This window comes from Oncorhynchus keta, chromosome 18 (assembly GCF_023373465.1).
Source record: "Oncorhynchus keta strain PuntledgeMale-10-30-2019 chromosome 18, Oket_V2, whole genome shotgun sequence".
NCBI classification, from domain to species: Eukaryota; Metazoa; Chordata; class Actinopteri; order Salmoniformes; family Salmonidae; genus Oncorhynchus; species Oncorhynchus keta.
In genome coordinates, this window is record NC_068438.1 from 7,517,731 (window position 1) to 7,544,714 (window position 26,984).

The following is a 26,984-nucleotide window of genomic DNA, read 5'->3' on the forward strand; positions in this document are numbered from 1 at the left end:
AAATTATTCTCTTTGTGGGAAATTTAGGGCAGAGAAATTAAACTGCTATTTATTTATTTTTTTCGAGGCTGATTGAAATCTCGAAGTGAAGAGCCTGATGAGACGAATGAAGCTTGAAATGGAATGCAAATGAAATGCTGCTTCTTGGTAAATAACTACGACAATCAGCTTGTTGATCCCAAAATGCATCGTTGGACCCCTAATATTGATAAATCCTTATTTGGTAGGTGTTAAAAAACTATTTCCTAATATAATTATTTAAATGCACCACATATGCATACTCTAAACAACATACAGTATACAACATTGGCCTATAGGAAGAGAGGTCTTGATCCCCTAAGACAGGAGATAGGAAAGAGAACGTATTAAATTACCAGTACCAGTCAAAAGTTTGGACACACCTACTCATTCAAGGGTTTTTCCTTATTTTTACTGTGTTATACATTGTAGAATATTAATGAAGACATCACAACTATGAAATAACACATATAGAATCGTGTAGTAACTAAAATATATTTTATATTTGAGATTCTTCAAAGTTGCTACTCTTTTCCTTGATGACAGCTTTGCAGACTCTTGGCATTCTCTCAACCAGCTTCATGACCAAGTCCATATTATGGCAAGAACAGCTCAAATAAGCAAAGAGAAATGACAGGCCATCATTACCTTAAGACACGAAGGTCAATCAACCCGGACTTTGAAAGCTTGAAAGTTTATTCAAGTGCAGTCGCAAACAACATCAATCACTATGATGAAACTGCTTCTCATGACGACCGTCACAGGAAAGGAAAACCCAGAGTTACCTCTGCTGCAGAGGATAAGGTAATTAGAGTTACCAGCATCAGAAATTGCAGCCCAAATAAATGCTTCACAGAGTTCAAGTAACAGACATATCTCAACATCAACTGTTCAGAGGAGACTGCATGAATCAGGCCTTCAAGGTTGAAATTCTGCAAAGAAACCACTACTAAAGGACACCGATAATAAGAAGAGACTTGTTTGTGCAATGAAACACGAGCAACGGACATTAGACCAGTGGAAATCTGTCCTTAGGTCTGATGAGTCCAAATGTAAGATTTTTGTTTCCAACCGCCGTGTCTTTGTGAGACGCAGAGTAAGTGAATGAATGATCTCCACATGTGTAGTTCCCACCGTGAAGCATGGAGGAGGACGTGTGATGGTGTGGGGGGACTTTGCTGGTGACACTGTCTGTGATGTACTTAGAATTCAAAGGCACTCAACCAGCATGGCTATCACAGCGATACGCCATCCCATCTGGTTTGGACTTAGTGGGACTATAATTTGTTTTTCTACAGGACAATGACCCAACAGACTTTCAGGCAGTGTAAAGGCTATTTGACCAAGAATGACAGTGATGGAGTGCTGCATCAGATGACATGGCCTCCACAATCACCCAAATTCAACCCAATTGAGATTTGGGATGAGTTGGGCCGCAGAGTGAAGGAAAAGCAGCCAACAAGTGCTCGGCATATGTGGGAACTCCTTCAAGACTGCTGGAAAAGCATTCCAGGTGAAGCTGGTTGAGAGAATGCCATTGCAGAGCAATGCTGTCATCAAGGCAAAGGGTGGCTAATTTGAAGAATTTAAATCACTTTTTTTGGTTACTACATGATGCCATATGTGTTATTTCATAGTTTTGATGTTTTCACTATTATTCTTCAATGTAGAAAACAGTAAAAAAATAAAGAAAAACCATTGAATGAGTTGGAAGTGTTCAAACCTTTGACTGGTATCGTATGTATATATTGTACTTGGTCTGGGGGTGAAAATTAATTTGTGCTACAGGTGCAGTCTTTCTTCCTGTGACATACACTTATTTAATATTGGTGGTAGCTCTTACTAAAATCAGCCTCCATGTTTTCTCAAGAGGAATAAGTATGAACACAAAAATATGACAAAAAACGACATTTCCTTCCCACATAATCCCATCTGTAGGGATGCACTGTATAATTTCCTGAATGATTGGCATGCAGTCTGGTGGAGAAACACTGACCTAAAAAATTGCATCATGGATGATGGCGTATCGGGGAAGCAGTGGGAATTAAAGGCGTACCGCTAGTGAGGTATGTATGCTTACACACCATGCTCATTTATTTATACAATTATCAGAGCTAGCTGTCGTCTCAGGCACACCTGAATAGGTTACTAACCAGCCCCCATTGACTGAGGCCGTAGGGAGAGTGGTAGTGCATGCAACTTTATATATATATGTGTGTGTGTGTGTGTGTGTGTGTGTGTGTGTGTGTGTGTGTGTGTGTGTGTGTGTGTGTGTGTGTGTGTGTGTGTGTGTGTGTGTGTGTGTGTGTGTGTGTGTGTGTGTGTGTGTGTGCAATGATTCAAAGTTGCATGCACTACCACTCTCCCTACGCCCTCCTATCCTTAACCTTCCTTTTGTAAAAGCCCATTTGGGGAAACTGGTAGCACAGCCTTGGGAGAGTGTGTGTGTGTGTGTGTATGTATATATATATATATACACACACATACACACACTATATATATATATATATACACACACATACACACTCTCCCAAGGCTGTGCTACCAGTTTCCCCAAATGGGCTTTTACAAAAGGAAGGTTAAGGATAAGTGACAGTCAATTCCTCCGACTCTCTTGTGTTGTCCCATTCCTATCAGGTACGTGTCAGGCGGCCCCAGAATGGAATTCAGATGGGAAATATGTAATGCTCTTTGTAAAATAAATGTGCTTGACAGGATTCATTATACCAGGTTGGGAGTATAGACAAGCCAGAGGTGAACTCAATTAGAGAAAGACAAGATTCTTCATAAAAAGTTTGAGTTTGAGGATTTACATTTTGATTCATGGGGCTGAAGTTATTTCCCCCTGGTATTTCCTTAGCCAGTTCGGGGTCATTGAGAAGCTCTGTTTGGGGACAGATTAGGACCAACAGACAAACACTAATCCCTTCTTAAATCTCCACGCATCAGGCTGCATTTCCACTGCATTTTAAATGAGTTACAAACATCCATTTAATACTGATGAGTCAATGATTCAAATAGAAGTTGATTGATAAAATAGTAAAAATTGAAATACTATTAGTGCCGCTGCTTTCAAGGTTACGCAGATATCTCTACACTAGCACACAAAGATGCAAGTGCGGATGAACACACACGCATACACACACGCATACACACACGCATACACACACACACACACACACACACACACACACACACACACACACACACACCTGCCTGTCAGCTTCTCTAAGTGTGTGAAAGTGGCTGTATTGTGCCGACAGGACTGGTTGCCACAGAGACTCCATGCCACGCCCCATTATTCATTCCTCTCAGAACATCAGGGAAACGCTGCTACCGGGCCCCAGAACAAAGAGCACAGGCAGGGACAATCAGTCTGTGTGTAGCAGAGCCTATACATTCTCTCTGTTTCCCTTCTGAACTAGGCCTCTACCTTCCTGATCCTTAGCACAGACAGAATTCTGTCCATAATGTTGTGTGTTTGACTAAAAGGGCCTTATCTGTGGTGAGGAAGCTGGTCATGGATAAAATATCTGCAGAAAGGGAAGTGCCCACTCCTGCCTGCCAAGCTCTCCCTTCACCTGTAAGCAGGGGTCTGATGCATTATTGATGTTGGTTGGCCCCCACTGCGGTGAGGAGCAGGCAGAAGAGACAGTTAGCCAGCACATAATCTTGGTTACCCAGAAATAAAAGTTATCACTTCCTGTTAAACCTCTGGGGGGGAATGTGCTGTGAAATTGTGATTTCCGTTGTGTGAAGGAAAGAAGCGAAGTCTCTTCCCTCGCAAAAGGAAACTCTCGGCCAAGCCCCTCCCTTATGCTAATTTTACCTGTATTTATGATCCGGGTGGACAGGCGCCAAGCAGTAGTAATGGATGATTGAGTGAGTACTGAATGTTTTCAACACATATATTTTGAATCTTATCCGTGTCCACTCCATCCCATCATTTAAACTCTTTTGGGATAGGGGGCAGCATTTTCACTTTTGGATGAATAGCGTGCTCAGAGTGAACTGCCTCCTACTCTGTTCCAGATGCTAATATATGCATATTATTATTAGTATTGGAAAGAAAACACTCTGACGTTTCTAAAACTGTTTGAATGATGTCTGTGAGTATAACAGAACTCATATGGCAGGCAAAACCCTGAGAAGAAATCCAAACAGGAAGTGAGAAGTCAATTTTCAAAACAATGCCTATTCAAATCCCTGATATCTATGAATGTGCTTGCACTTCCTAGGGCTTCCACTAGATGTCTCCATCTTTAGATCCTAGTTTTATGATTCTACTATAAAGGAGGAGCTCATGAGACCTCTTTTAGTGAGTGGTCTGGTAGAGAGCTTCGGTCTCATGACGCGTGGTCACGAGAGCATACTCTCTTGTTCCAATGCTTTTCTTCAGACAATGAAATTCTCTGGTTGGAATCTTACTGATGATTAATGTTAAAAACATCCTAAAGATGGATTGCATACATCATTTGATTTGTTTCTACGACCTGTAACATAACTTTTTGAGTTTTTGTCATGGAGAAAATGCTTGCGCCTCATGAAGATGGATTACTGGGCTGAATACACTAACAACAAGTGGCTGAATGATGGCCTTTATGGAACTTTATGGAACAAATCAGTCATTTATTGTCGAATTGGGATTCCTGGGAGTTCCTTCTGATGAAGATCATCAAAGGTAAGTGAATATTTATAGTGTTTTTTCGAACTAATGTTGACTCCAAGATGGCGCCGTTCTCAGATTATGCTTTTTCCGTAAAGTTTTTAAAAAATCTGACAGTGGTTGCATAGAGGATACATCTTTAATTCTGTAAATAACACTTGCATCTTTTATCAATGTTTATTATGAGTATTTCTGCAAAATCAATGGATGTTTTGGAATCAAAACATTACTGCACGTAACGCGCCAATGTAAACTGGGATTTTTGGATATAAATATACACATTATCGAACAAAAACATCCATGTATTGTGTAACATGATGTCTTATGAGTGTCATCTGATGAAGTTCATCAAAGGTTAGTGATTAATTGTATCTATATTTCTGCTTTTTGTGATGGCTATCTTTGGCTGGACAAATGGTGTTTTTTTGACTTGGCTATGAGCTAACATAATTTGTGCATATGTTGTGCTTTCGCTGTAAATCATTTTTGAAATCGAACACCATGGGTAGATTAACAAGATGTGTATCTTTCATTTGCTGTATTGGACTTGTTAATGTGTGAAAGTTACATATTTCAAAAAAATATTTTTGAATTTCGCGCGCTGTCTTTTCAGCGGAATGTTGTCGTGGGGTTCCGCTAGCAGAACACCTTACCCATCAGGTTAAGCCACTGCAACAGTTGTGCATAAAATGTTTGACTGGCAAAGAGGACGATTTCGCATGCTCGCAAACTAGCAACATACACCAAGCGATGTATGGAGAAAATGTCTTCAAACAACCATGTTCAGCAAGCGGTTGATAGGACTGGCAGTGGACGAAGTGTGCACTGTTGTTCAACGGTAAGTATACATTTCAGATGAACTCTGGCTAGCCATTGGCATTGCAGTTAGCTAGCTGTATCGTTCATTCTACATTACTATCAACTGGCCCACTCTATCAGGTAGCTTTACTGTAGATGCAAGGAAAAACAAATATATTTGCTCGCTATCCATCTGATTGATGAAGTTGAGAAAAATGCCATTAAAACATCTTAGGACTTAGGCCCCTTTTTTCTCCATTTCCGCCTGAATGACGTGCCCAAAGTAAACTACGTGTTGCTCAGGCCCTGAGGCCAGGATATGCATATAATTGGTACCATTGGAAAGAATACAATTTGAAGTTTGTAGAAATGTTAAAATAATAAAAGTAAAACAAATTGAGAGACCATCCTCTTGGAAATGCAAGATAAAGGTCATATTGTAAATGATCCCTGGATGCAATTCCTATGGCTTCCACTGGGTGTCAGCAGTCTATGTTCAAGGTTTCAGGCTTGTAACTTCAAATACAAATAAGAAATAACAGTTTTAGAAATCTGTGTTTGGGCGCGCCATGAAGAAATTACGCACCTGCTAAAATCGGTTTCCTATTGAACACACTTCTTTCCGAAATAAATATGTGCACATTTATCTTAATGTTTCGTTAATCAGCTAAGTTGCTGACTGACTAGGCTAATTCTTATTAATGTTGTCGTTGCATTTCAGGTGGCGAGGGAGTTGGGTCACAGAAAGCAGGATGCTACAGACAGACCAGGGCCCATATTCACAAAGCATCTTAGAATAGCAGTACTGACTTCAGTTTTGGCTTCTTCTCAGTGCTACCGGAAGCCAGGGCCTTACCTGGGAGGACAGCAACAGGCTCTCTCTCACAGCCATTCTGTCAACGTGTATTGAATGTCTCCTCTCAAATTCATACAAAGAACTATGGGGAAAAGCATCGACTTATATTCACTTCGTCCATTTGACCCATTCTTCAATCTTGACTGGGATATACAGTATATTTTAGTTGACACGCGTGTGTGGCGTGTCTGATACACACGAATTAAAAGGTATTTGACCCTTTGAATCAGAAACTCTAAGTGCTACCTTGATGTTGAAGTTAACACAGGAGTTTAAAAAAAGAAAGACCAATGTGACAAACATGCTACGAACAAGTTATTGTTTTTAATCTAACAATTCGAAAAGTGAAAATGAATTGCTTATACAAAACGTTATCCCATTTGGTCAATCCCTTCTTAAAGGAAGCATCTGTGGATAGCTGACAACAGGGTGGCAGTTTTTTTGTGATCTGCTGTTCTAGAGTTCCATAGCCCAGAAGACTCACCTGGGGACAGAGGGATGGACACACAAGTTAGTTTTTACACAAATCTGTGAGACTTTTACAGGGGAGGCGAGAGAATGAGTTTGAGTGAGTACATTAAATCCAATCCAACTAGTGGCCCTGATCACATAGGCAGACTGCCATAGTAAAGGAGATGAACAGAGTGCATCAAGTGTACTATTACGAGTCGAGCTTATTTCTCTGCGCTCTGGAGAGATTGCAGGTCCTTTGTTGGAAGGCTCTAGAGGTCCTTGTACTCCATGTTCCTGCTGGTAGCAAGCCTCAACCTGGATGCATAGACATATGTGCCTTGTAGAATGGTGGCATCTATCTCCACCAGGCTCCGCAACATCAGGTGACAAACGTGCAGAGATTAAAAAAAAAATGTTTTTAACTGCAATTAGGATTCATGTATCAGTTTGCCTATTTCCTGATTCATGTCTGTAAATAACAACAATAGATCTAATAAAAAAAATAGAAAATACCCCATCCAAGTGAAATATATTATGTCACCCACGTCTCATATCACTAACAATTGCTACCTTGACTCATTCCATCACAGCATCATGTTCCTCCTTATTTTACTGTAGCTCGCTGTTCACTTAAATAACTGATTTGAGACCCAATTTTGCAACCAAACTGACTCAAATATGGCCTAGCTAAGTGACAACCCTATTAACTCTATAAGTATCTACTCTATTGCTTAAGTAGGCTAACGTAAAACTCACCCCATTCCGTACAAATATGCATAACCGCGGCATTCAAACGAGGCTGCAATGAAAACGAATGGGACTGTGTTGGCATCAAAATCCGGGGTGTGAACTACGTTTCGATTCAGAGTTGATTGACATGGTAATGGACTAACAGGATTGGAGAAAATATGAAAAAACTGACCCCTCTGACGCTGTACGTTACATCGTGACGTGTCACTACGCATTTGCAACTCATTTTGTGCCGTACAGCCTCTTTCCACCAGGGGTAGCCGTTCTCTCGCAGATTAAAATACTTAACCATATACACTTGTAAGAAAGCTTAATTATTCATGATTTGTCTAAATTAATATAATTATTGCTAATATTAAACTAATATTTCATGACTAGGGTGCCAATTGCATTTTTTTGCACAACATTACTGCGAGCCATCATGACACTCAAAAGCCAGAACAGCTGCAGTTCACTTGTGAGGCTAACGTTAGCGCAGCCCTAAATCCCTCTTCAAATTCGACACAAACCTTCAAACAGGTATGTGATGAGACATTACATAAACTATGTTTAATTTACATTTTAAAGTTGATTAGTTGAAAAAACCTGTTTCTTCACACAACATATTTCCCCCTTTCAAAATCACTTTGTAGCCTTCTCTCCCCTCCCAACATTTTTGAAAAGACCCGACGAAGCTCATTGCCTTCTTGAATTATGCAGAGATGGGCATCATGAAGGTCTCGTCATTAATTTTGTTGGAAAGGGGAGAAATTGTGCTTTACATTGGTTTTGATATTACAGTTGATCTGGAAGTGGTACGTTTTTTTGGGCACAAAAATAAGGTCAATTGTACGGACCAAGGCGATGTACAAAAGTGAGTGAGTTTACGTTACACCTCTGAGTTACATCTGTAGGATATAGATGGCTAACGGGATCTAGCTAGCGTGAGGTAGCCGGTCAACATTAATTGCTTCTGACACATGCCACAATCCTTCTAGCTATACATCTTCCAGATATATCTACCGTAGTTAGCAAGATAATGGTTTACAATAACTGCAGTTTAGTTCATTATCTAGCTAGTTATGTGTTAAACTGACAGTCTGCCTGTAAAATCTAACAAGTTAGCTAGCTAGCTTTCTAACCAATAAGATCGCTACTGTAGCTAGCCTCACACTTACTCCTTAACGTTGGCTTACCATGCTTTCAGGACAACGCCACATTCTTCTTGCCAATCCTGATCGACTCCTTCGTGCCTACTCCTGTCACGTGGGTCTTCTTCTAGGTTAAAAACCATTATGTCTGTAGACAGTCTGGTACCTTTATTGTCAAAAAGCAACCCACTCGGGATACAGCCACCTGGGGCAGTGTTCTAGAGCGGTTCATCGGCACAGCCGCGTCGTTTTTTTCTCAAATTTCCAATCTTGAATAAAACAAAGTGACATATCATATTGATACATATATGCACTACACATGATTGTTTTGGGGGTGTTAATGTGATACGTGGCATTTAATGAAAATATAAATGTAGAACGAACGGTCCGTCGTCAGTGTTCCCACACAGGTACAACAACTACTGCGCACAGAGCTTGTAATCATCTCCCTAGTTTAAGCACGGCCTTTGCCTAATCCATATCCATCCCAAAGAATCTATGAATAAAACACAAAACCAGGAACTAGGTTTTATTTATTCACACCAAAGAAAAGAAGTGAAAGACAAAACAGTACAGATAAAAAAATGGTGTGCAGGTGAGGTTGGAAGCCAAAAAAGGGCTTATATGAAAACCACACCACAAATATAGGTACATATAACTACAGCTGCTCATAATCACATAATTCTACATGGGTCTTGACAGATTCTAGCCTTTTAAACGTCCACGAGAAATCTGTCCACGAGAAATTAACCAGCACAGAACACGCCCAAGGCCTCTCTGCCTGAGCCGGCGCCTCAGCCAAGCAGAGAGAACTGTGGCAAGGGGAGAGTAGGACAGGCATGACCAGCCTCTCAAACAGACAGCAATTATTTCATCATTTATTCATGAGCTAACCTCGGTGCCCTCTACCTGGTGGAGAGGAAGCACTGTAAACCATGCTAGGTTTCCCCACCATGCTAATCAGAGTGAGCGCTTCAGAGCTGCATCATATGATGAGCGATACTAAATAGGGGTCGACAACAGGGCGCTTCAAGCTCGACAATATGCGCTTTAGGTAAATAGGAATAAATAGGACTGGTTAGAAAATGAATCCGTGTGAATATTTAATTTTAGCAGCCCTCAACACAAAATGGTTGCACGATGACCTTTGCCCTGCAACCTGGTTCTGTCAGTCCGGCTCAGAGTGGTGTGTCAAGAGTCCTCTGGCCATGCAGACGGTAAGTGTGAGAATGTTATTGTATATGTGCCTAAACAGCTATTTTGTCATTCTCTCTACAGGCTATTCAGGATGCTGCCATTTCTCTCCACACCACCCCTTCCTCTCCCCGACTACCCTACAGTGCATCTTAAAGACAGAGTCCTTGTCTGTCTTATTTTTCTGTGTACTGGAGCCATCTCGCACCGAGTGGATTAAAGACTTCAGATGAATACCCAGAGGTTTCTCCTTTTACTATCCCTGTGACGTCGGCAATAAAACATTCACCTCATCTGTAAAACACACAGATACTGCTTATGTCTTAAAACACACACTGTCAAACCGGGAAACACTGCAATAAATATCTATCCAAGGTATAACCGGATTTTAATGTGGCATCTGTACTACCCTCATAATCGCTGTGTGTCCCATTCCCAGTGCAGATGAAGTACCAACTATGCATTCCTTTAGTATGCACCAGAAGATAAAAGCACCAGAGATATATATAGGGATCCATTGGAAGGCCCATTCGCATGTAGCCTTTGAACCAGTGGTGGAGTTTGTTTTGCATGGCTCGGTGCTCCAGTTGGGTGAAGATTTCACTTTAGGACCAATAGAAACGCTCCCTACCCGGGGCACCGGGCCATGCAAAACGAACTTGACAATTTTCATGCTGTTGCAAAGCAACCAACCAGCAAGAGATAAACATCAGAGACCAGTGAAACATATGCAACATCCTTGAGATCCCAGAGTCTACCACCAATAACAGCAAAACATTTCCAATTACCCAACAGCCTCTCTGTCATTCAGCGTTTTATCCCCAGATGAGACACTGTCAGTCACTCTCTCTCTCTCTCACGAAAAACAAACCCAACTGTCGGGGATCTCGCTAAAACGAATTGGGTACGATTCAAAAGGTAGGATGAATGGAATTTTGATATCAGTGCTCAGCATTAGGAGCTATTTATATTCCCGCACTGCTGCGTTCCCTCATCCCAGTGTTGGGGGCGGGCTAATTCCTTGTCTTTATGGAAGAGGAAGGGATAATAAGACCCCCTGTGGAGGATGAGAGATCCTTTTAGCTGCAGAGAGAGTGGCGTCAACTCCACGAGCCTCGTATCTTCACAGAGGCAGCCAGACTCATTTGAGGGAATTAAAGAAGCCCCCTCAGTGACAAACACGTGGAACACCCGGGCATGGAGCACACTGGCACAGTAGACCGGGCGACAGGGCTACACGGATTGGATTGTGATGACAACGGCACACAAAGTTAAAGACAAAAGCACACATTGGTTACAGTAGGGGACTCTGGCAAAGGCAAGGATTTACATTGCGCTCGTGCTAATCTTAAAATTCGGGTTATCTGGGTGAGATGTGCGGTTGGATGTGTGTTGCTGCCCATCTGCCAGTGTCAGTCTTGCCTTCCCTCCGTGTGAAAAATCTATGGACTGAGATTGCGGTGGTTCTGCGGGCTCGCTGATAAGGGTTGACTGTACTCCCTCGCTCATGTGGTGTGATGCAAGCTCTTCCAAGCATGTTGCAGAGGGCGGAGAGACGCGTTACGCATCACCGGCCAACGGACAGACAGGTTATCGATACAGAGGGGAGAATCACAGAATGGTTTGCCAGACTCTGAGCAAGTCGGAGAGAGTTGGCTGGTAACCCCTTGGGATAATTGTCACGGCCGTCGTCACCATCCTAATTATAGGGGCCAATAATGTCATTACTGATACCAGTCACTACTGTCAAGCCTGTCATCTATGTCATATGCTTCTGGTCGTCACCGTCAATATGCGAATAATTACCATCATCACAGTCGGCATGACCGCCACCGCCATATGAAAACTCCATTAATAAAGTTGTTTTCATCAGATCCGTCGTCATCCGTGTGCACCCTCGATATTGTCTAATGCATATTCACCCGCCGCGAGAGTAAAAGCAAAATAACATGATCTCTCGTTTTTCATTCAAATGAACAACTAAATTATACCTTTGTAAAAAAACGTTATTGTAGAGCTCCTTGTCTCTAATGGATTGTACGCCACCACAGCGTGACATATTAGTAATGGCTAGTGATGAATGCAGTAGCTCTCGACAGTGTTCTCTCCTGATTTTATTCCACTGGAAGAGGAGGACATTTGTGTAAGTGCTAATTGTGTGGTGGCTGATAAAAATGGAGAATACAGTACATACCGGCGGGATGAGAGATTAAGAATAACAGAGGGTATAAAAGTAATGCATCTTTCCTCTCGGCAACCGCTGTAGGCGGTCATGGTAAGAGGGCACATTTCATGCAATTAGAGTCTGCATGTACCGCACTGCATGCAAGAGACTCTGCCGACAATGCATTTAGCGATCCTCGCCTCACGATACAGGGAGGACACTTTGTTGGCATGCCATTAAGCTGTGTAAACACATCAGATCCAGAATTAGGTGATGCACAGCGCCATCAAAGCATCGCAAGTATTCTCTTAATATATAACTAACATCACTTTACGGCTAATCTCCGTGTACTCATTTTCTGCTTGCTATGCAGCTACCATTGCATACACCACTCATGTGTCTGTGCTTTCTGTGATCAAATGATTGTATTGTTTTTAGTAAGGTACACGTGGACGAAGAGGTGACGAGATGGAACAACAGTTACCACCACCCCCCCATCCACAGGACTAGTAGTTCACAATAGCTATCTTTTTACAGTCGTACGCTGATGAAAGAGCGGTAATGTTTCTTTCACTCGGCCCATGCGTACGTGCGACAGACATTTCCGCGTTTACAATGTCCAGGAATGATAGCAGCCACTGCTGTCTGTTTTAAAGAATTAGGAGCCTGCCAACGCGAGGCTATCCTCTTCTTGGCCGCTGTTAATCGCGCCAGGCAAATACGTCGCCGTCTGACAGATAGGTCTAAAGTGGTATCAGTCAATTAACAGGGACATAGATGGTGAACATGGTACATGTCTACACATTATGCCAGAGAGACAGGATGAAACACAACTCCAGAAACGTCAAAACCTCCGGACTTTACCAAAACCATATGAAAAACAAAATGTACCCGCAGCCCCCTGAGGGCACAGTGAGCAGGCTGGGGGAATGTCTAGCTTTAACCTTGAATAGTTGGCATGGTGTACAGTAATTGCTATGGGCAGAACTTGTCTGTTCTGTCCTCTTCACGTTACAGTATGGTATGACTGAAATGCCTTATCATAGTACTGGAGTCAAGATTATCGCAGTCCACTTTAATGATTCAGGAGGAAACTAAAAATACGCCATCAAATATGAGTGAGAATTAAGAACTTGATGTGTAAATACAGAGCAATACATCATTCAAACTCCAAAGTCACGACGCAAAAGAAAGAGCCATCATACAATGCAGTATATGGAGTCTAACAGCTGAGATGTACTCTTTATTAAGGAGCCTACCTTTACTCCTTATTTTCAGAGATAGACTGGCTCTGGCAGCTAAAACTCCATCTAAACACGAATCGATTCTCAATTGCGATGCGGTTCTAGAAACATAAAGCGCTTTACTTTCATGTCACATCAAAAAAAATTCACAAGTGCAAAATATGCGCCTGCTCAACACTGTTTTAAACGGCTTCTCATCACAGTTGAAGCCAGCAGAATTTGAACATGTTTCTGACGGCCTTCTCCCATTGCACACAAGTGTTCGGAGCCCGCTACACAGCTAATTAGCACAGGTGGTCCCTCTGTCTTCCGTCTGTCTTCCGCAAACAAGCGCTGTAACATGGAGACATGGCCGTGTGAGAACGTTAACTAACCCTATAAAGTTGTGTATTCATTTAACCTTTTTCTTTTCTTTTTATGATATGAAAGAGAAGGTCCTTATACTTCCAAAACCGTACCGCAAGTGACGCATGTTAACGTTCTGACCAAGATTTAACCCCCCGCCCACAGAAAAGGCCTTCGTCCAATGACTTAATGATAACTAGCAAACTTCCACACATCGCAGTGTTCTATACATATGACCTTATTTTAGCGCCCCAAACATGTAATACTTCCAGGTTAACTGTTATTATGAATACCACTGTGAAGCACAATCAAGCAAAATCAATGACGAGACCTTCATGCTGCCCATGACTGAAGAAGGTAATGGAGCTCCATTGCCTTCTGAGCTACTGAGGGATAGCGAAAGGGGGAGGAGATATGTTGTGTGGGGAAACTTTTTTCACCTGACTTGTCAAAAGTATCACCTCTAAAATGTTTATAAAACACCATAAAGAGCTTATATAATGTGTCAAATTTGAATAGAGTTTTTAGGGTGGCGCTAAAGTTATCTTCACAAGTAAACTGCGGCTGTCGCGACTTTTGAGAGTCATGATGACTCGCAGTGATGACGCAAAATATTTACTATCGATTGAATGAACTATTGATGGACTAATGAGTAATTAACTTTACACTAACCATTGATCATTTCTTGTTTTTAAACTCCGAGAGTAGTGCTACCCCTGGTGGAAAGAGGCTGTACGGCACACAATGAGTTACATTATGCTGTAAGTTACATCGTGAGACGTCACGAAGTACCGTACCGTGTCAGAGGGGTACGTTTTTTCACCTTCTCTAATACTATTGGTCCATTACCATGTCAATCAACACATGTAATGTGCATATTCTTGCACCCTCTTGTACTTGAATGACCTCTAACCTTGTGTTCTACTTCTTCTTCCTTTGGCTTTCTGGCAGAATAAACGCTGTGTTGCGTATTGCTGCCTTCCACAGGTTGGAGTGCGGATTGCACATTTTGTTCTCCCGCACAGTTGGCAGTGGCACACAGTAGTTTCTCCATCCCAACCCTCTGACTATGCCTTCTTGCCATTGGGTCTACGTCTCACCAAACGGCGGGCTCACAAACACTAGGAATAATCCATTTAATTTGATCCACCTCAACACTCAACGCTACCCCAAGGATTACTTCTTTGAGCGGTGCTTTGCCCTGGAGAGCAAAACACGCCACAGGTTGAGCCCCGAGCAGCGTGACTCAAAGCGCCCGCTTCCTCTAAGCGGTAGATACTAAAAAAATAATAATAATAATCTAAATAATTCCATTCCCGACACTTTAACAGATGTAACCATTCCCAGTTTGTCCTTTACCCAGCTTGACATAACATATGGGTCGGCTTAAAAGCAGGAATGCACTCGTTCCAAAACTCTCACTCCAACCCGTCCAAAATAATCTCCGGTAGGATTCTCAGGGCAAACATTAGAAGATGGCTACGACTGTCGCCGCAGGTAGGCCCAATTCTTCCTCAAAGCGCTCACCACTGCCGACCAACTCCATTTCAAGAGCCTCAAGATTCTCAGGAGAGCAAGAAGACCTAAAGGTAAGATACCTTCGTCTCCTGTAGTCAAGTGACAAACCTCTGAATTTAGTAGCACCATTATGCCATCGTGTCATCACACCCCCTCCAAAAGGCCTCTAACCTTGTCACATGACATGAGTCAATTATAGGAAGGAAAATATCTGACCACTCGGGGGCAAGAAGCCACGGAAACATCTAACTGGAAACATGACAGGGGCCATGTGACCACCCTTGGTTGAAGTCAGGACCTTGTCTTTGCAGCACCTGAGTCACACTGGGTCTAGTAGTTCTGGCAGTTAATACAGTTCTACTCTTCCACAATGTTTGGTGTGTGTGTGTGTGTGTGTGTGTGTGTGTGTGTGTGTGTGTGTGTGTGTGTGTGTGTGTGTGTGTGTGTGTGTGTGTGTGTGTGTGTGTGTGTGTGTGTGTGTGTGTGTGTGAGTGAGTCACAGAAGGTCTTTGTTGTGTGCCCCATACACATACACACTCTCACAGGAACACACACACACCCATCCCCTCACACCCACACACGCACACACACAATTGTCCAGAGCACCTGCTTCCCTCTGTCGGGTCCTCAGGTGGCAGACAGGGCTAGTTCAGCCCACTTACACTGATGGCCATCTGGCTTAGGCTATATAAGTGGCCCATCAGTTAACACATGGCAGAGAGACTCCCTGCTAGGCTGCCCTCAACCCATGGTACACACTCCTGCCACCACTCAGAGTCTTATGACTTGCATGATATCCAGCCATCTCAAACTGTGCCCATACATTTTTAGCAGAGCCCCAAGATGGAGACCGTTTCTCTCTCATCGTTTCCAAACATAAAATACGCTGAGACATAACTGTAAAACGACAGATTCAACCCGCAATGAAAAGCAAAAACTACAGTAGGAGCCGCTCGGACACGTAGAACACAATGACAGTATACGTCTCTCTGTTGACATGTTGCGGATCGATGGATTTGATAAATGGAGGATAAATATGGCACTTGCCACGCTTCCTCAAATCTGCCCGATAACTTGAAATGGCTTTGAGTTGAAGAAGGGGGGGGGGGGTAAATCCCAGTTACCCACTATCACTAAGGGGGCTCAGGCTTTGAGAAGAGGCACCCCAAAGCACCCGGAAACATCCCAAGAGCCTATAGGAATTGATCTACTATCAGCGGTCATTGGCTTACATTGCCTTACTATAATTGAGTACTTCAGGAATTAAATCTGCTTGGAAAACTTCCCAAAATCATTGTGAGACATGTTTTGGGAGAAGACAAGTAGACAAAATCAGTTGAAAGGTTTTTTCGGAGGGGTTTATTTTACTTCACAGTGCAGGCTTGAGTGTTTCCAAAGAAATTAGTAAACTGTTTCTGTGATGGATTTGCACTTAAAAGAGCAGGCGCATACTTTACTACTGCTTCTCATAACATTCCTGCTAACCAAATTAATGTCATGCTTAGTTTGATGTAAATAGCCAAATGAGTTGCAGTTCTTGCAAGCAAATTATAATCTCTATTGGATGCTGTTGTTCATGGTGCATCAAATAGAGATTCTAATTTGTTAATAGTATTAATCTATGATACAAAGTACATTGTTTGAAAATCCCATGGAGGATAATTGGATGGGTTCTGCGTGTCTGTCTGTGTGTGTGTGGTTGTGAGAGAGAGCAAGAAAGAGAGAGACAAAGCATGTGACTGGGTGTGTGTGTGTGTGCATGCGTGCGTGCGTTTGTGCATGTGTGTGAATTTGATATGTGTTCAGATGATGGACTGTTCATGAAGACACGGAACAGTGTTCCTATTACCACACGGTAATGACAAACGCATTGGCCTTTTACCCATCATTTCCGGTGCATCGACTCGATCCATCCTCCTCATTCAATGACGTAGTCACCTCCGCTATGATATCCATCAATAGGTAACTCAACAGCATCTCTGTCACATTCTGCTGCCTTCACTCCTTTATAAAAAGAGTGACCTGTTGTCGGTGATTAAAATCACTAACTGGGCCAGCGCCTCCCTCCCTCCCTTGTTAACGCTACGGCTGTTGCATGTCTGTCTGCTTAATTAATCTAAACACACTCGGGGATGGAGGAAATTGGGGGAGGGGGGGCATGTCGACGCCGATAATAAAAAAAATGACCTGGGGCTTGGGGAGGGTGATGAAAACTCTGAGCAAGATGCCAAGGACCAGCACATTAGTATGGGTCTGGGGAGGTGACCGGGCCTTTCGCTGAGCACAGCTAGATTTGGACCAGAGGAGGAGAGAATGGAAAAAAGTACTGTGGTGACTGTGCAGTACAAAAGGGCCTCACTCGCGCCCATGTAACTTGCTAGAGCGAAGTGACTCTTTTGAACTGTAGCACTTGATAACATCCATTATTTTTCATGGGTTGAGTATAATTGGCAGTCATTGAAGCAGGTATTTGGTACTTGTGTGAATGCCCAGTTGATGTTAGGGGGTGTAATCCAATTAGTTAATACTAAGTGAATCATTGAATTAGAGGACAATGGCCTAATGATTAGCTAAGTGCGTAATGCCATTTGTGTGTACACACATATTAGTAGAGAATTACAAAGTAAATAAGGAAGGCATGAGCCATAAGTGAACTAACAACTGGCAAGACTCAGGCTCAGTAGAAGGGTTAGGGAGAAACACACTGCTTACACATTCTCCCATTGATCGATAAAACATACCATGACTAGGGTTACAAAGCTACCAGTAATTTACCAAAGTTACCCGATATCTTCAGTCATTTTGGCAATTTTTAGTTCTATAACTTTGTGTACATAATTGTCCATGAGTTTCTAGTAGATAGACCATATGGTTCAAAAGGAAATAGCCTAATTTATTTAACCCTCCTGTTGTGTTCCGGTCGAATTGGACCGAAGTTTGCTCTCTGTAATCTGATTGTCATAAGGTTCCGTGACTTTGTCCACACAGGGCATCTGAACACATAAAATACATTTAGATGATTTTCATTACATTATGGGTGATTTATTTAGCTTTTGTACACCTGTGGTGTTCCTGGTTAAAAATGACCGGTCATTAGAAATGAATGGGTGAGACTACAATTAGTGTATAAAATTGAGTTCAGGCACATGCCCATTAATCAGATGGAGACTTCCTCTCCCAGACCCCCACATGCATGTGTGTTTGAGTGCACACACACACACACACACACACACACACACACACACACACACACACACACACACACACACACACACACACACAGACACAGACACACCCCTTCTTGGCGTCCATGGCAACCCCCATGGGAACCTTCCCCAATAGAATCTTTCCCCCATGGGAACCACACCTGTTGGCATTCTCACAAACTATCGCAACATTGTTTCAATAATATATATATATATATATATATATATATAACTTTTCTTACACAGCCCTGGTTTATAAAGCTTTTTTGAGGCCTTGCTCAAAATTCATTCTGTGGCAGCACAATGACAAAACGATATAATATATGTGAGGCTCTTGATCATATCAGCGGTGAGGAGGAGAGAGGCCAGGAAACTGACAGTTTCATCTGAGTATTTGTTATAGTCAAAATATTCCATACATTATGCTTTTTTTTAAACTCAAAAACGAGTTGTATGACCTCAGGTCAATGAGGCCTACAGGCCATAAATAGCAAATATTATAAGTTCAAAACTAGTAATGTTCACAAGAACTTAAGTTGATAAAAAGAGCTAACGCAACATTAGGTGATAATATATATACTATTATGGATTTATAAATCAGCTATAATGGAGAGGTCAATTTGGACCGGAAACACAGAATTAATTAACATGAAACAAACACAACAGGAGGATTTAAAAAAAGCATCTAATCAACAATGGCATTATTTTTAATTCCCCCTGCAACTCGCCCAACTATTGACAAACTGCCATCAGTTTGATGCCAAAACATTGACAACAAATACATATTGACAACAGATACATATTGACATAGTAAAATATATAAATAAGCTTGTAATAAAGGATATTTTATGCTGAAACCCTCATATTAAACCCCAACGGTATTCGCAAAGTTCATGGTTGATATTTTTTTGATAATATTTTAGAGCGTTTATTACATTTTTTAATTTCATGATTTTACATATTTTACATGCGATAAGAATGCACAGATGTCCAGAGATGTAATAATCTTACGTACCCAAAAAGGCCCGCTAGATGTCTTGTGATATATTACATAACATCTTTGAAAGATACAAAAAATGCTGGTAGTTTACTGGTAAACCTCAAATCTTTCCAGAAATATATCCTCCCTTTGCAGCCCTAAGAATGACACAACATTCCTTCTATAAACTTAAAGTTCAGGATCATACCAGAGCTGAAACAAGAATACCAGTGTGCGGTTTTAGGGTTATGGGTCATCCGTCCACATAGTACATACCCTGCAGTCTTCCAGCAAGGAGACGTCCTCTCATCCCATCAATCATTCACGATGGGGGGGTCACTAGCCTGGAGGGGAAGACTATCTATCTAGGCTAGTCTCTTCTCCATGCTGTATCCCCGGGTTCACACATTAACCATCTGCCAATCACCTCTGATGGAGTGCAGCTTCCAGAACGACTACATGGAGCCTAATGACATGCTGTACCTCCTCGCCTTCGTGCATGGTCTTGGCCAAGTTCATATTATCACATGAGATAAAGGTCTGGCTTCAAATTGAAAATAATCCCCTATCACCCACATCAAAATTCAAGGGAATCGGTCCATATTTCCAGCTCATTTCCTGTTGATTTTAAACACTTGATCCTCAGCAGTCTAGTCGTCTAACTTGCTATAATATCTTTTCAGAGAGGTGTCTACTATTTATTTTCCAGCATAATGACAGTCAAGTAAGTAAGTTGATTTGATTGATATGCATGCCGGAGTAGCATGCATGAATACATTTAGGGAACTGAGATTTTCGGGGGGCGGAGATGAGACAACCAGATGGGTTCATGTCTGGTGCTTCTGGTAGGGGATAAAGCCAATCGGCCCCTTGCTGCCCTTTCCAACAGAGGCATACGTGAGGAGAATCCACTGAGATGGATAAACCTGGAAAAGGGGGAACATCACCGGATTCTAAGAGGCCAGTCATAGAAAATGGGAGCCACGAAGAAGAAGGAACACTTAAAAGAAAAAGGCTAAGCTTAGAGATTTAGAGTCAGACGCTGCATGGTAGTTAGTAGAGCTGTGAGTGAGTGAGTGGGTGAGTGAGAGAGTCTGCACACTTGTACGCCTGTGTCTCTGAGTATAAGTGTATAAGTGTAGTGCACATGGTAATGTGCAGCTGAGCATATCATGTGCGATATCACAAACACCAGTTGAAAGCTTCAGCACTCTGTATGCATACAAATTAGATATCACACGTGATGGCAGCCTATCAGAATCCCTACCTTTTTCCTGCTGTACATAACTTAAATGCCATCACGGCATATAACTTTGAAGAATGTGTTGACGTGGGCAGGTAGATGAGGAAGAACAGGTTGGGATAACCATCTGTCCCACACACCAACCTTCTCAACTCGACGCCTGGTTCCATTTGTATTGGCAAGCCTTAAAACCAACCATTTTAGAGATTAATAACAGAGATTTTTGTGTTTTGACTCAATCATCGACAGTCGATTTATACAAGGCGCATTTGCCTTATCGCTTATGGTACAGTTGTGGGCATCTGATAACAAAACATTATGTTGCCATTCTTTGTCGAAATAGGCCATCAAAAGACAGGCAACAACATTGTCTTTCTCGATTCCCGAATCGAGATCTCCATGCGAGATCCGATCTTACATACTATGTGGACTGGATGAGTCATCCTTTTGGCCTTAAAGTTTGGTGGTTAGTTCCAACACAGAGGACCGCATAGTAACGAGCGGTTAACAAAAGAACAAGGCAGACTGGCTTGTTCCCTCAGCCAAAACCTACATATTTCGCCTTTTGTCTATCTAGCCATCTCTGTACAGGCGATATGCACAGCGAGACAATTACGTTGATGGTATAACTCATTGCTCAGGAGAAGCTGTGTACAGCAATGTCATGCTCTTCTGTTTGATTCTATTTTTTCTATTTCTCACAAGGCCATGCTGTGAACATGTCATTGCGCCCTCTTTGCAGGGGGCCTTCAAGTACAGCACCAAAAGGAAATTACGATGAACTTGTTGGCAACCGAGTCTTGTCAAAACCATAATTTGGGGAATTCACTTACGCAATGCTCCATTTTGCTCCACGCATTATACTTTGCCAAGCCTTTGTTCAGAAGAATCCCTAATGTTCAGTGTTTTCATTTGTTTTGGACTATATATAGTCCTTATAAGGACTATCTGAGAGATATCGCAGGTACACATCAAGTGGGCAAATAGTTGCATACCAATTATCCCGCTGGGCAAAGACGTCAATTCAACATCTATTCCATGTTGGCCATTTCATTGAAATGACGTGGAAACAACGATGATTGAACCAGTGTGTGCCCAATGCGATGGCTTTTGTCTCTCCCAAAAAACCCATGCCAGCTCAGAAGAGCCAACAAAGGCTCCAAATAAATAGGTGAATGAATGTGGCATGTATACTAATAATCACTCAAGTGTAAACAGACCCAAGTCTGTCAAGCAAGTAGATCGGTGAGCTCATTGGTCATCACAAAGTATTCAAATAACCAATGGTATGAGTGAGCAAACAGTAAATGCCTTCCTGCCTTCCTTCCTCCCTCCCTCTCACATGAGTCCACTTGCACACAAGTGGATTAGCAGTCTATTCAACTGTGAATACTATATAGCTGTAGAAGATGTAGCAGAAGCACTTACACATTCTGAGCCTGCTCCTCGATTTCAAACGGCCGAACAAACGTCCATCCCTTAGTAATATGGTTCAGCTGATAGTCGTGATATCACAGTGACAAAATCGCTGTTCCCTCATTCTTTCTCTCCTCACTTCTTCCTTTCTCCCCCCATCCAGTGCTCTTCCGCCCATCCCTAATAGAACCTCATGCCGAGGTGATTTAGAAAGCAGGGCATGAAAGGAGTGTGAGTGTGTGCGACGGTGCCATTCTATTGTGGCGGTGCCTCTATTCACCGGGGCCCCACCCCAGAGAGGGACTGAGGCGTTGAGGAAGAGTGACTACTGCATAAGTCCAGCTGGGTCCCATTGTTCGCTGGTGACACCCCGCATGGATCCACTAGCAATGCCATCGATGGGTACCGCCCAAGTGACTGTGCCAGCAAATATACAGTGGAACCCAATGGTCCTCACAGCCGGCCCCGGGGGCTTCTGATATAAACTATCAATCACTTCCTACATCAGAGGAATGGTTGGGGCCATGTCCCAATACTGTCAGGTGGCTTCCTTTTAATAGTCTTTTTTTCTGGCTGTTGATGTGATAAAGAGAGCATTGATTTGCACTGTATGAAATGCATTTGTCAAGTCATTTCAGGTCCACGGACATGAAGGGAAGGACTATCAAGCCGAAATGACATGTTTTTTTATTTTTTATACAGAAATGGCTAAAATGATCAAGGACACATTTTGAGTAGGAGCTGGAACAGAGCAAAGTGAACATAGCAGCTAATTTGCAAAGGGCCAAATCAGCAGAAGGGTACCGGCAGACATTTCCATAGCCTTAATGCGTAGCGAGCTGGCAGGCTGGCCCATTCGTTTGGTCGACCTAGTTCCTGTGGGCATTATACTGATTCGCTCGTAATAATTTTGGGGCTGCGGCGTGTTGTGTACTGGGACCTGGCAGTGGCTGTTACGCCATTCCTCTGCACAGCTTTTGAAAAATGTCTATAAATTACAGCTTCGGGGTGTTGTTGCTAGCTTGAGCTCCTCGCCCCTGAAACATGTCCCTTATGCACATTCCTCTCTTCTTCCAAATCAATATGGAAGACAGAGGCTGAATTTCAGCAAGCTTTGCTGCCCTAGAGTCGAACAAAACCTCTGATTCATCTAAAACAAAGAAATATGTTTTTTTTTTTATGATGAGTTGTTTAAGAAATGTACTGTACTTGCTTTGTTTGTGTGGGTGTGTGTTTGTATTAGTGTATTGAATGCCTTTCAGTGTACTATGTACTCATACCCTTCAGTGGGTGTGTAGACAAGTGAAAGATACATACTGTAATATGCTAGGTTTACATAACTGTGTGTGTGTGTGTGTTGGTGTGTGTTGGTGTGTGTGTGTGTGCATGTGTGTGCTCACTGCTTGCCCATCCCAAATAAACATATCAGTCAACTAGTCAATGAGGAACAAGAATCAGGGAGCCAGGTTTAAGTAATTAGTACTAGATAAATTCACCTACAGTAACATCTCTCCTGTCCACTCCGTTAATTAGCTGTCGTGTTCATTCGTTTAGGCACCCCACACTATCCGCTGAGACAGAGTGCATCAGAGCACAGAAGCATCAGTCTATAAACTGTGTACCTGCTCTAAAACTATCCACAATCCAAACTGTGCCTCTCTGTGCACAATGCTCCTCTACGTGTTCAGCATTCAAAATCATCCCTCCAACTCCCCGTGGTAACAGACACCGCTTGGGGAATACGTTTCCCTTGAAACAAAGATGGAAAAGTTCTCTCTTTCTCTCACTGTGGCTGTGCATTTTCCACAGTGGGACAGGCCTGCCTATCTTCGGTTACTAAGAGTTGCCACCAAGAATCTCGGCGTGGACGCCCCTAAATTAGATCCTAAATCAATTTTCTCCCTTGGTGACTGCTGTCATTGATCAGAGAAGAAAAAAAGAACGTTGCCTGCATACAGCCCTGGGCCAGGCCCTGTAAGAAGACGTGAGGAGACTTGAATGAAAACCAATACTTTTTGAGGACCAAAATAATTAATGAGCGGAACAGAACGATCCATCAGAGCGATAACAAACTCTACAAATTGATATAAATTGATGTTGGGCCTGACGTATGCAATGACGGAAGCATCAAAACAATACAGTATTACCTTGGAACAAGAACAAAGGAGAGAAATAATAAATAACAAGAGAAGAGAGGAAACATTTTCTCAGAGCAAATGAAAAAGTGTCCTTGTTTATCTCTCGCAAATAAACGATGAGTAATTACCACCTAATTATCATCTCATTAGAATGACTTACATTTGTACAAGATGAAATGTTTCTGGTGTTCTTCTGATTGCTACTGATAGACATTTTGCAATTGTACATCTGCGAGTCAAAATGGTATTTAATCATAAAACCTTGAGTAGGTCATTAATACAAAAAAAAACAGTTATTAACTCAATCTAACCAAGAGACTATTTCCCCTTCACCCATGTTTACATCCCTATCCCTCCTCACCTGTAGATGAGCGTGTCATCCAGGGAACTGTTGTACTGGACCTGGTACATCCTGATCCCAGGGACGTGGTTCTGATATGGCCATTTGATCAGCACTGAGCTAGCTGTCAGCTCCGCCATCAGCACCCTTCCCTCCTGGTTCCTCCGTGTGTCGTTGCCCGTGGTTGAGGTGGACTTGGCCGATGTGAGGATGTCTGAAGGACCAGGGTCGGGCTCCCGTAGCCGGTTGGTGCTGTTGGCCAGGTGGGGGAGGAGGTTGACCACCAGCTCCACCTGGCCCGTGGACTCCCCCGCCGCGTTGGAGGCAATGCAGGTGAAGGTTCCAGAGTCCTTCAGGGAGGTGATGTTGATGTCCAGGCTGCCGTTGCTGAAGGTGACAGTCCGTGACGTGTTGGAGATCAGGCGGCCCTCGGGGGAAATCCAGTGAATCTCGGGGTCCGGGTCTCCGTTGGCCTTGCACTTCAGACTGGTCGGCTGGCCCTCCATGGTGAAGGTCTTGGCAGACTTCCTGGTCATGACCGGAGGTTCACAGATGAACTCCTCCTCGGGGATGGTCCAGAAGTACTTGGCTGTGAGGTCTGGAGGAGAGGCGCAGGTCTCCAGGTCGTCTTCTCTGGTCAGCCTCCTCAACCACAGCAGCTCACAGTTACAGTGGAGTGGGTTTCCACCAAAGCTCATCACCAATGACGACTGAGGAGATCCTTTGGCTTTCGCGTAGACAGGGATGCGCAGAAAAAGTGGATCCGGTGGGATCTTCTTAAGCTTATTGGATGTCATGTCCAGACGCGCCAGCTTGTGCAGGTTGGTGAAGATACCTTGGGGCACGTGCTCTATAAGGTTATGGTCCATGTTAAGGGTGTTGACGTTGGTTAGACGGCCTATCGTCTCCCAGGGGATGTCCACCAGGTTGTTGTAGGACAGGTCCAGGTCTTCCAGGGTTCCTGTGAAGTCGTCAAAGGCGTGTGGAGAGATATTGTGCAGCTGGTTGTTGGCCAAGATCAGGTGCCTAAGGTTGGTGAGCCCCCGAAAGTGGTCATCTCTGATCACACTCAGCCGGTTGCTGTCCAGGTGCAGCGCTCGCAGCCGCTTGAGGTCCTCGAAGGTGTAAGGCATGATCTGGCTTATGGTGTTGCGGGACAACGTCAGATGGATCAAACTAGTCATGTTGGCAAAGTCCCGCCTCCTTATGGCTGTGATATAGTTCTCAGTGAGCCGCAGCTCCACGGTGCGCCGGTCGATGACGGTGGGCACGAAGAGTAGGCCCGTCTTAGCGCAGAGGATGGCCAGTGAGGGGGATAGGTTCTGGCACATGCAGCGCTTGGGGCACAGCTGCCCCCTGGTGGTGACGGCCAGCATCAACAAGGAGAAGATCAGCCGGTCCATCCTCCCTCCGGCTTTCTGGGAAACTGCAAGGCAAAGGAGAGAGGCACTGGTCAGGATGTGAGACAACCAGGTGGGGAATTCACTAGGTGAATCAAGATGTATATCTATGTGTTTAGCTATCACAGTGGTCAAACTGAGATTAAATGTCTCTATCAGCCATGATCAGGATGCAAAACAGCAGTGTTCGAAGTACATTCAGGTGATTAAAGCCAGTAAATGTATGTGAAAGCATTTAAATGAATGCGCAATACCTCAAATTAAATGTTTAGCACAGAGGCATATGGTTGAGGTGATGTTTCAAGAGAGCCAATTTTCTTAACAGCTTGTATCTTATTTTCCTCCTCATAGGAACTTCTTTAAGATGTTAGGGAATTATACACGTGTCGTGCTAATACGCCCAATGAAGAGATAAGGACAAATAGTAGGTTTGTGTAATTATAGCTTAGCAAATCATTTAACTCAACATGCAATCCCTGGACCAAGTTAGTTGGCTGCACAGTTTAATAAGGGGTTTATCACAGTGGGTCTACCTTCTGTGGATTCTTTAAAAGCCAGTCTTTTAAATAGCTACATACATCTCCAATATGAGTGAAAACAGAAATGTATCCATATAGAAGACGCCAACTGGCAATGCATATACAATTGTAGCAAAAGCAGTCATCCACCCACACACTTACGAACACATTCTTTTTTATATGCTCTCTAAAAAAAACACACACGCAAACACAGAAACACAGTGTCTCATATCTACCCTCTTTCCAGGTATGGCAGATACTGTTTTTTCTTTAAATAAAGATTGCTGGTCTTATTACAAATAGAAAATTATCTGAGGTAGCGGGACAGATTTGAAGTGCTATGAACTGACTATGGTCGAGATATATAGATATCCTCCCTCCCTCTTTCTCGTATGAAGCATAATCCGTGAAACGGTACTTTAATATTTTTATCGTGGTGATTCCTTGTTCATGCCGAAGTACCTTAAACACACATGCTCCATCTGTAATGATGATAGCATTTCCGCGGTTGCAGTTTTCAGCTTTACAACTTAATACACCAGGATCTGCATGGGATTTGTCATAGGCCATTAAATAGGCCTTTTGTTTCCTGTCTGTGCTGTGAATGT

At 42.9% G+C, this 26,984-nt stretch overlaps 1 protein-coding gene across 8 annotated transcripts in view; it reads right to left on the minus strand.

Annotated features, from left to right (window-relative positions):
* The window catches only part of zgc:172282 (leucine-rich repeat and fibronectin type III domain-containing protein 1-like protein), a 105,567-nt gene that overhangs the window by 20,331 nt on the left and 58,252 nt on the right, over positions 1–26,984 (minus strand). For 7 of the 8 annotated variants that reach the window (XM_035791656.2, XM_035791655.2, XM_035791657.2 and 4 more), the window contains exon 3: positions 24,480–25,884. In XM_035791656.2, the coding sequence (XP_035647549.2) occupies positions 24,480–25,861 (1,382 nt within the window). In that variant the 5' untranslated portion in view covers positions 25,862–25,884. Of the gene's footprint in view, positions 1–6,665; positions 6,823–24,479; positions 25,885–26,984 lie in introns of those variants that run through there. The other variant, XM_035791663.2, reaches the window with a different exon arrangement.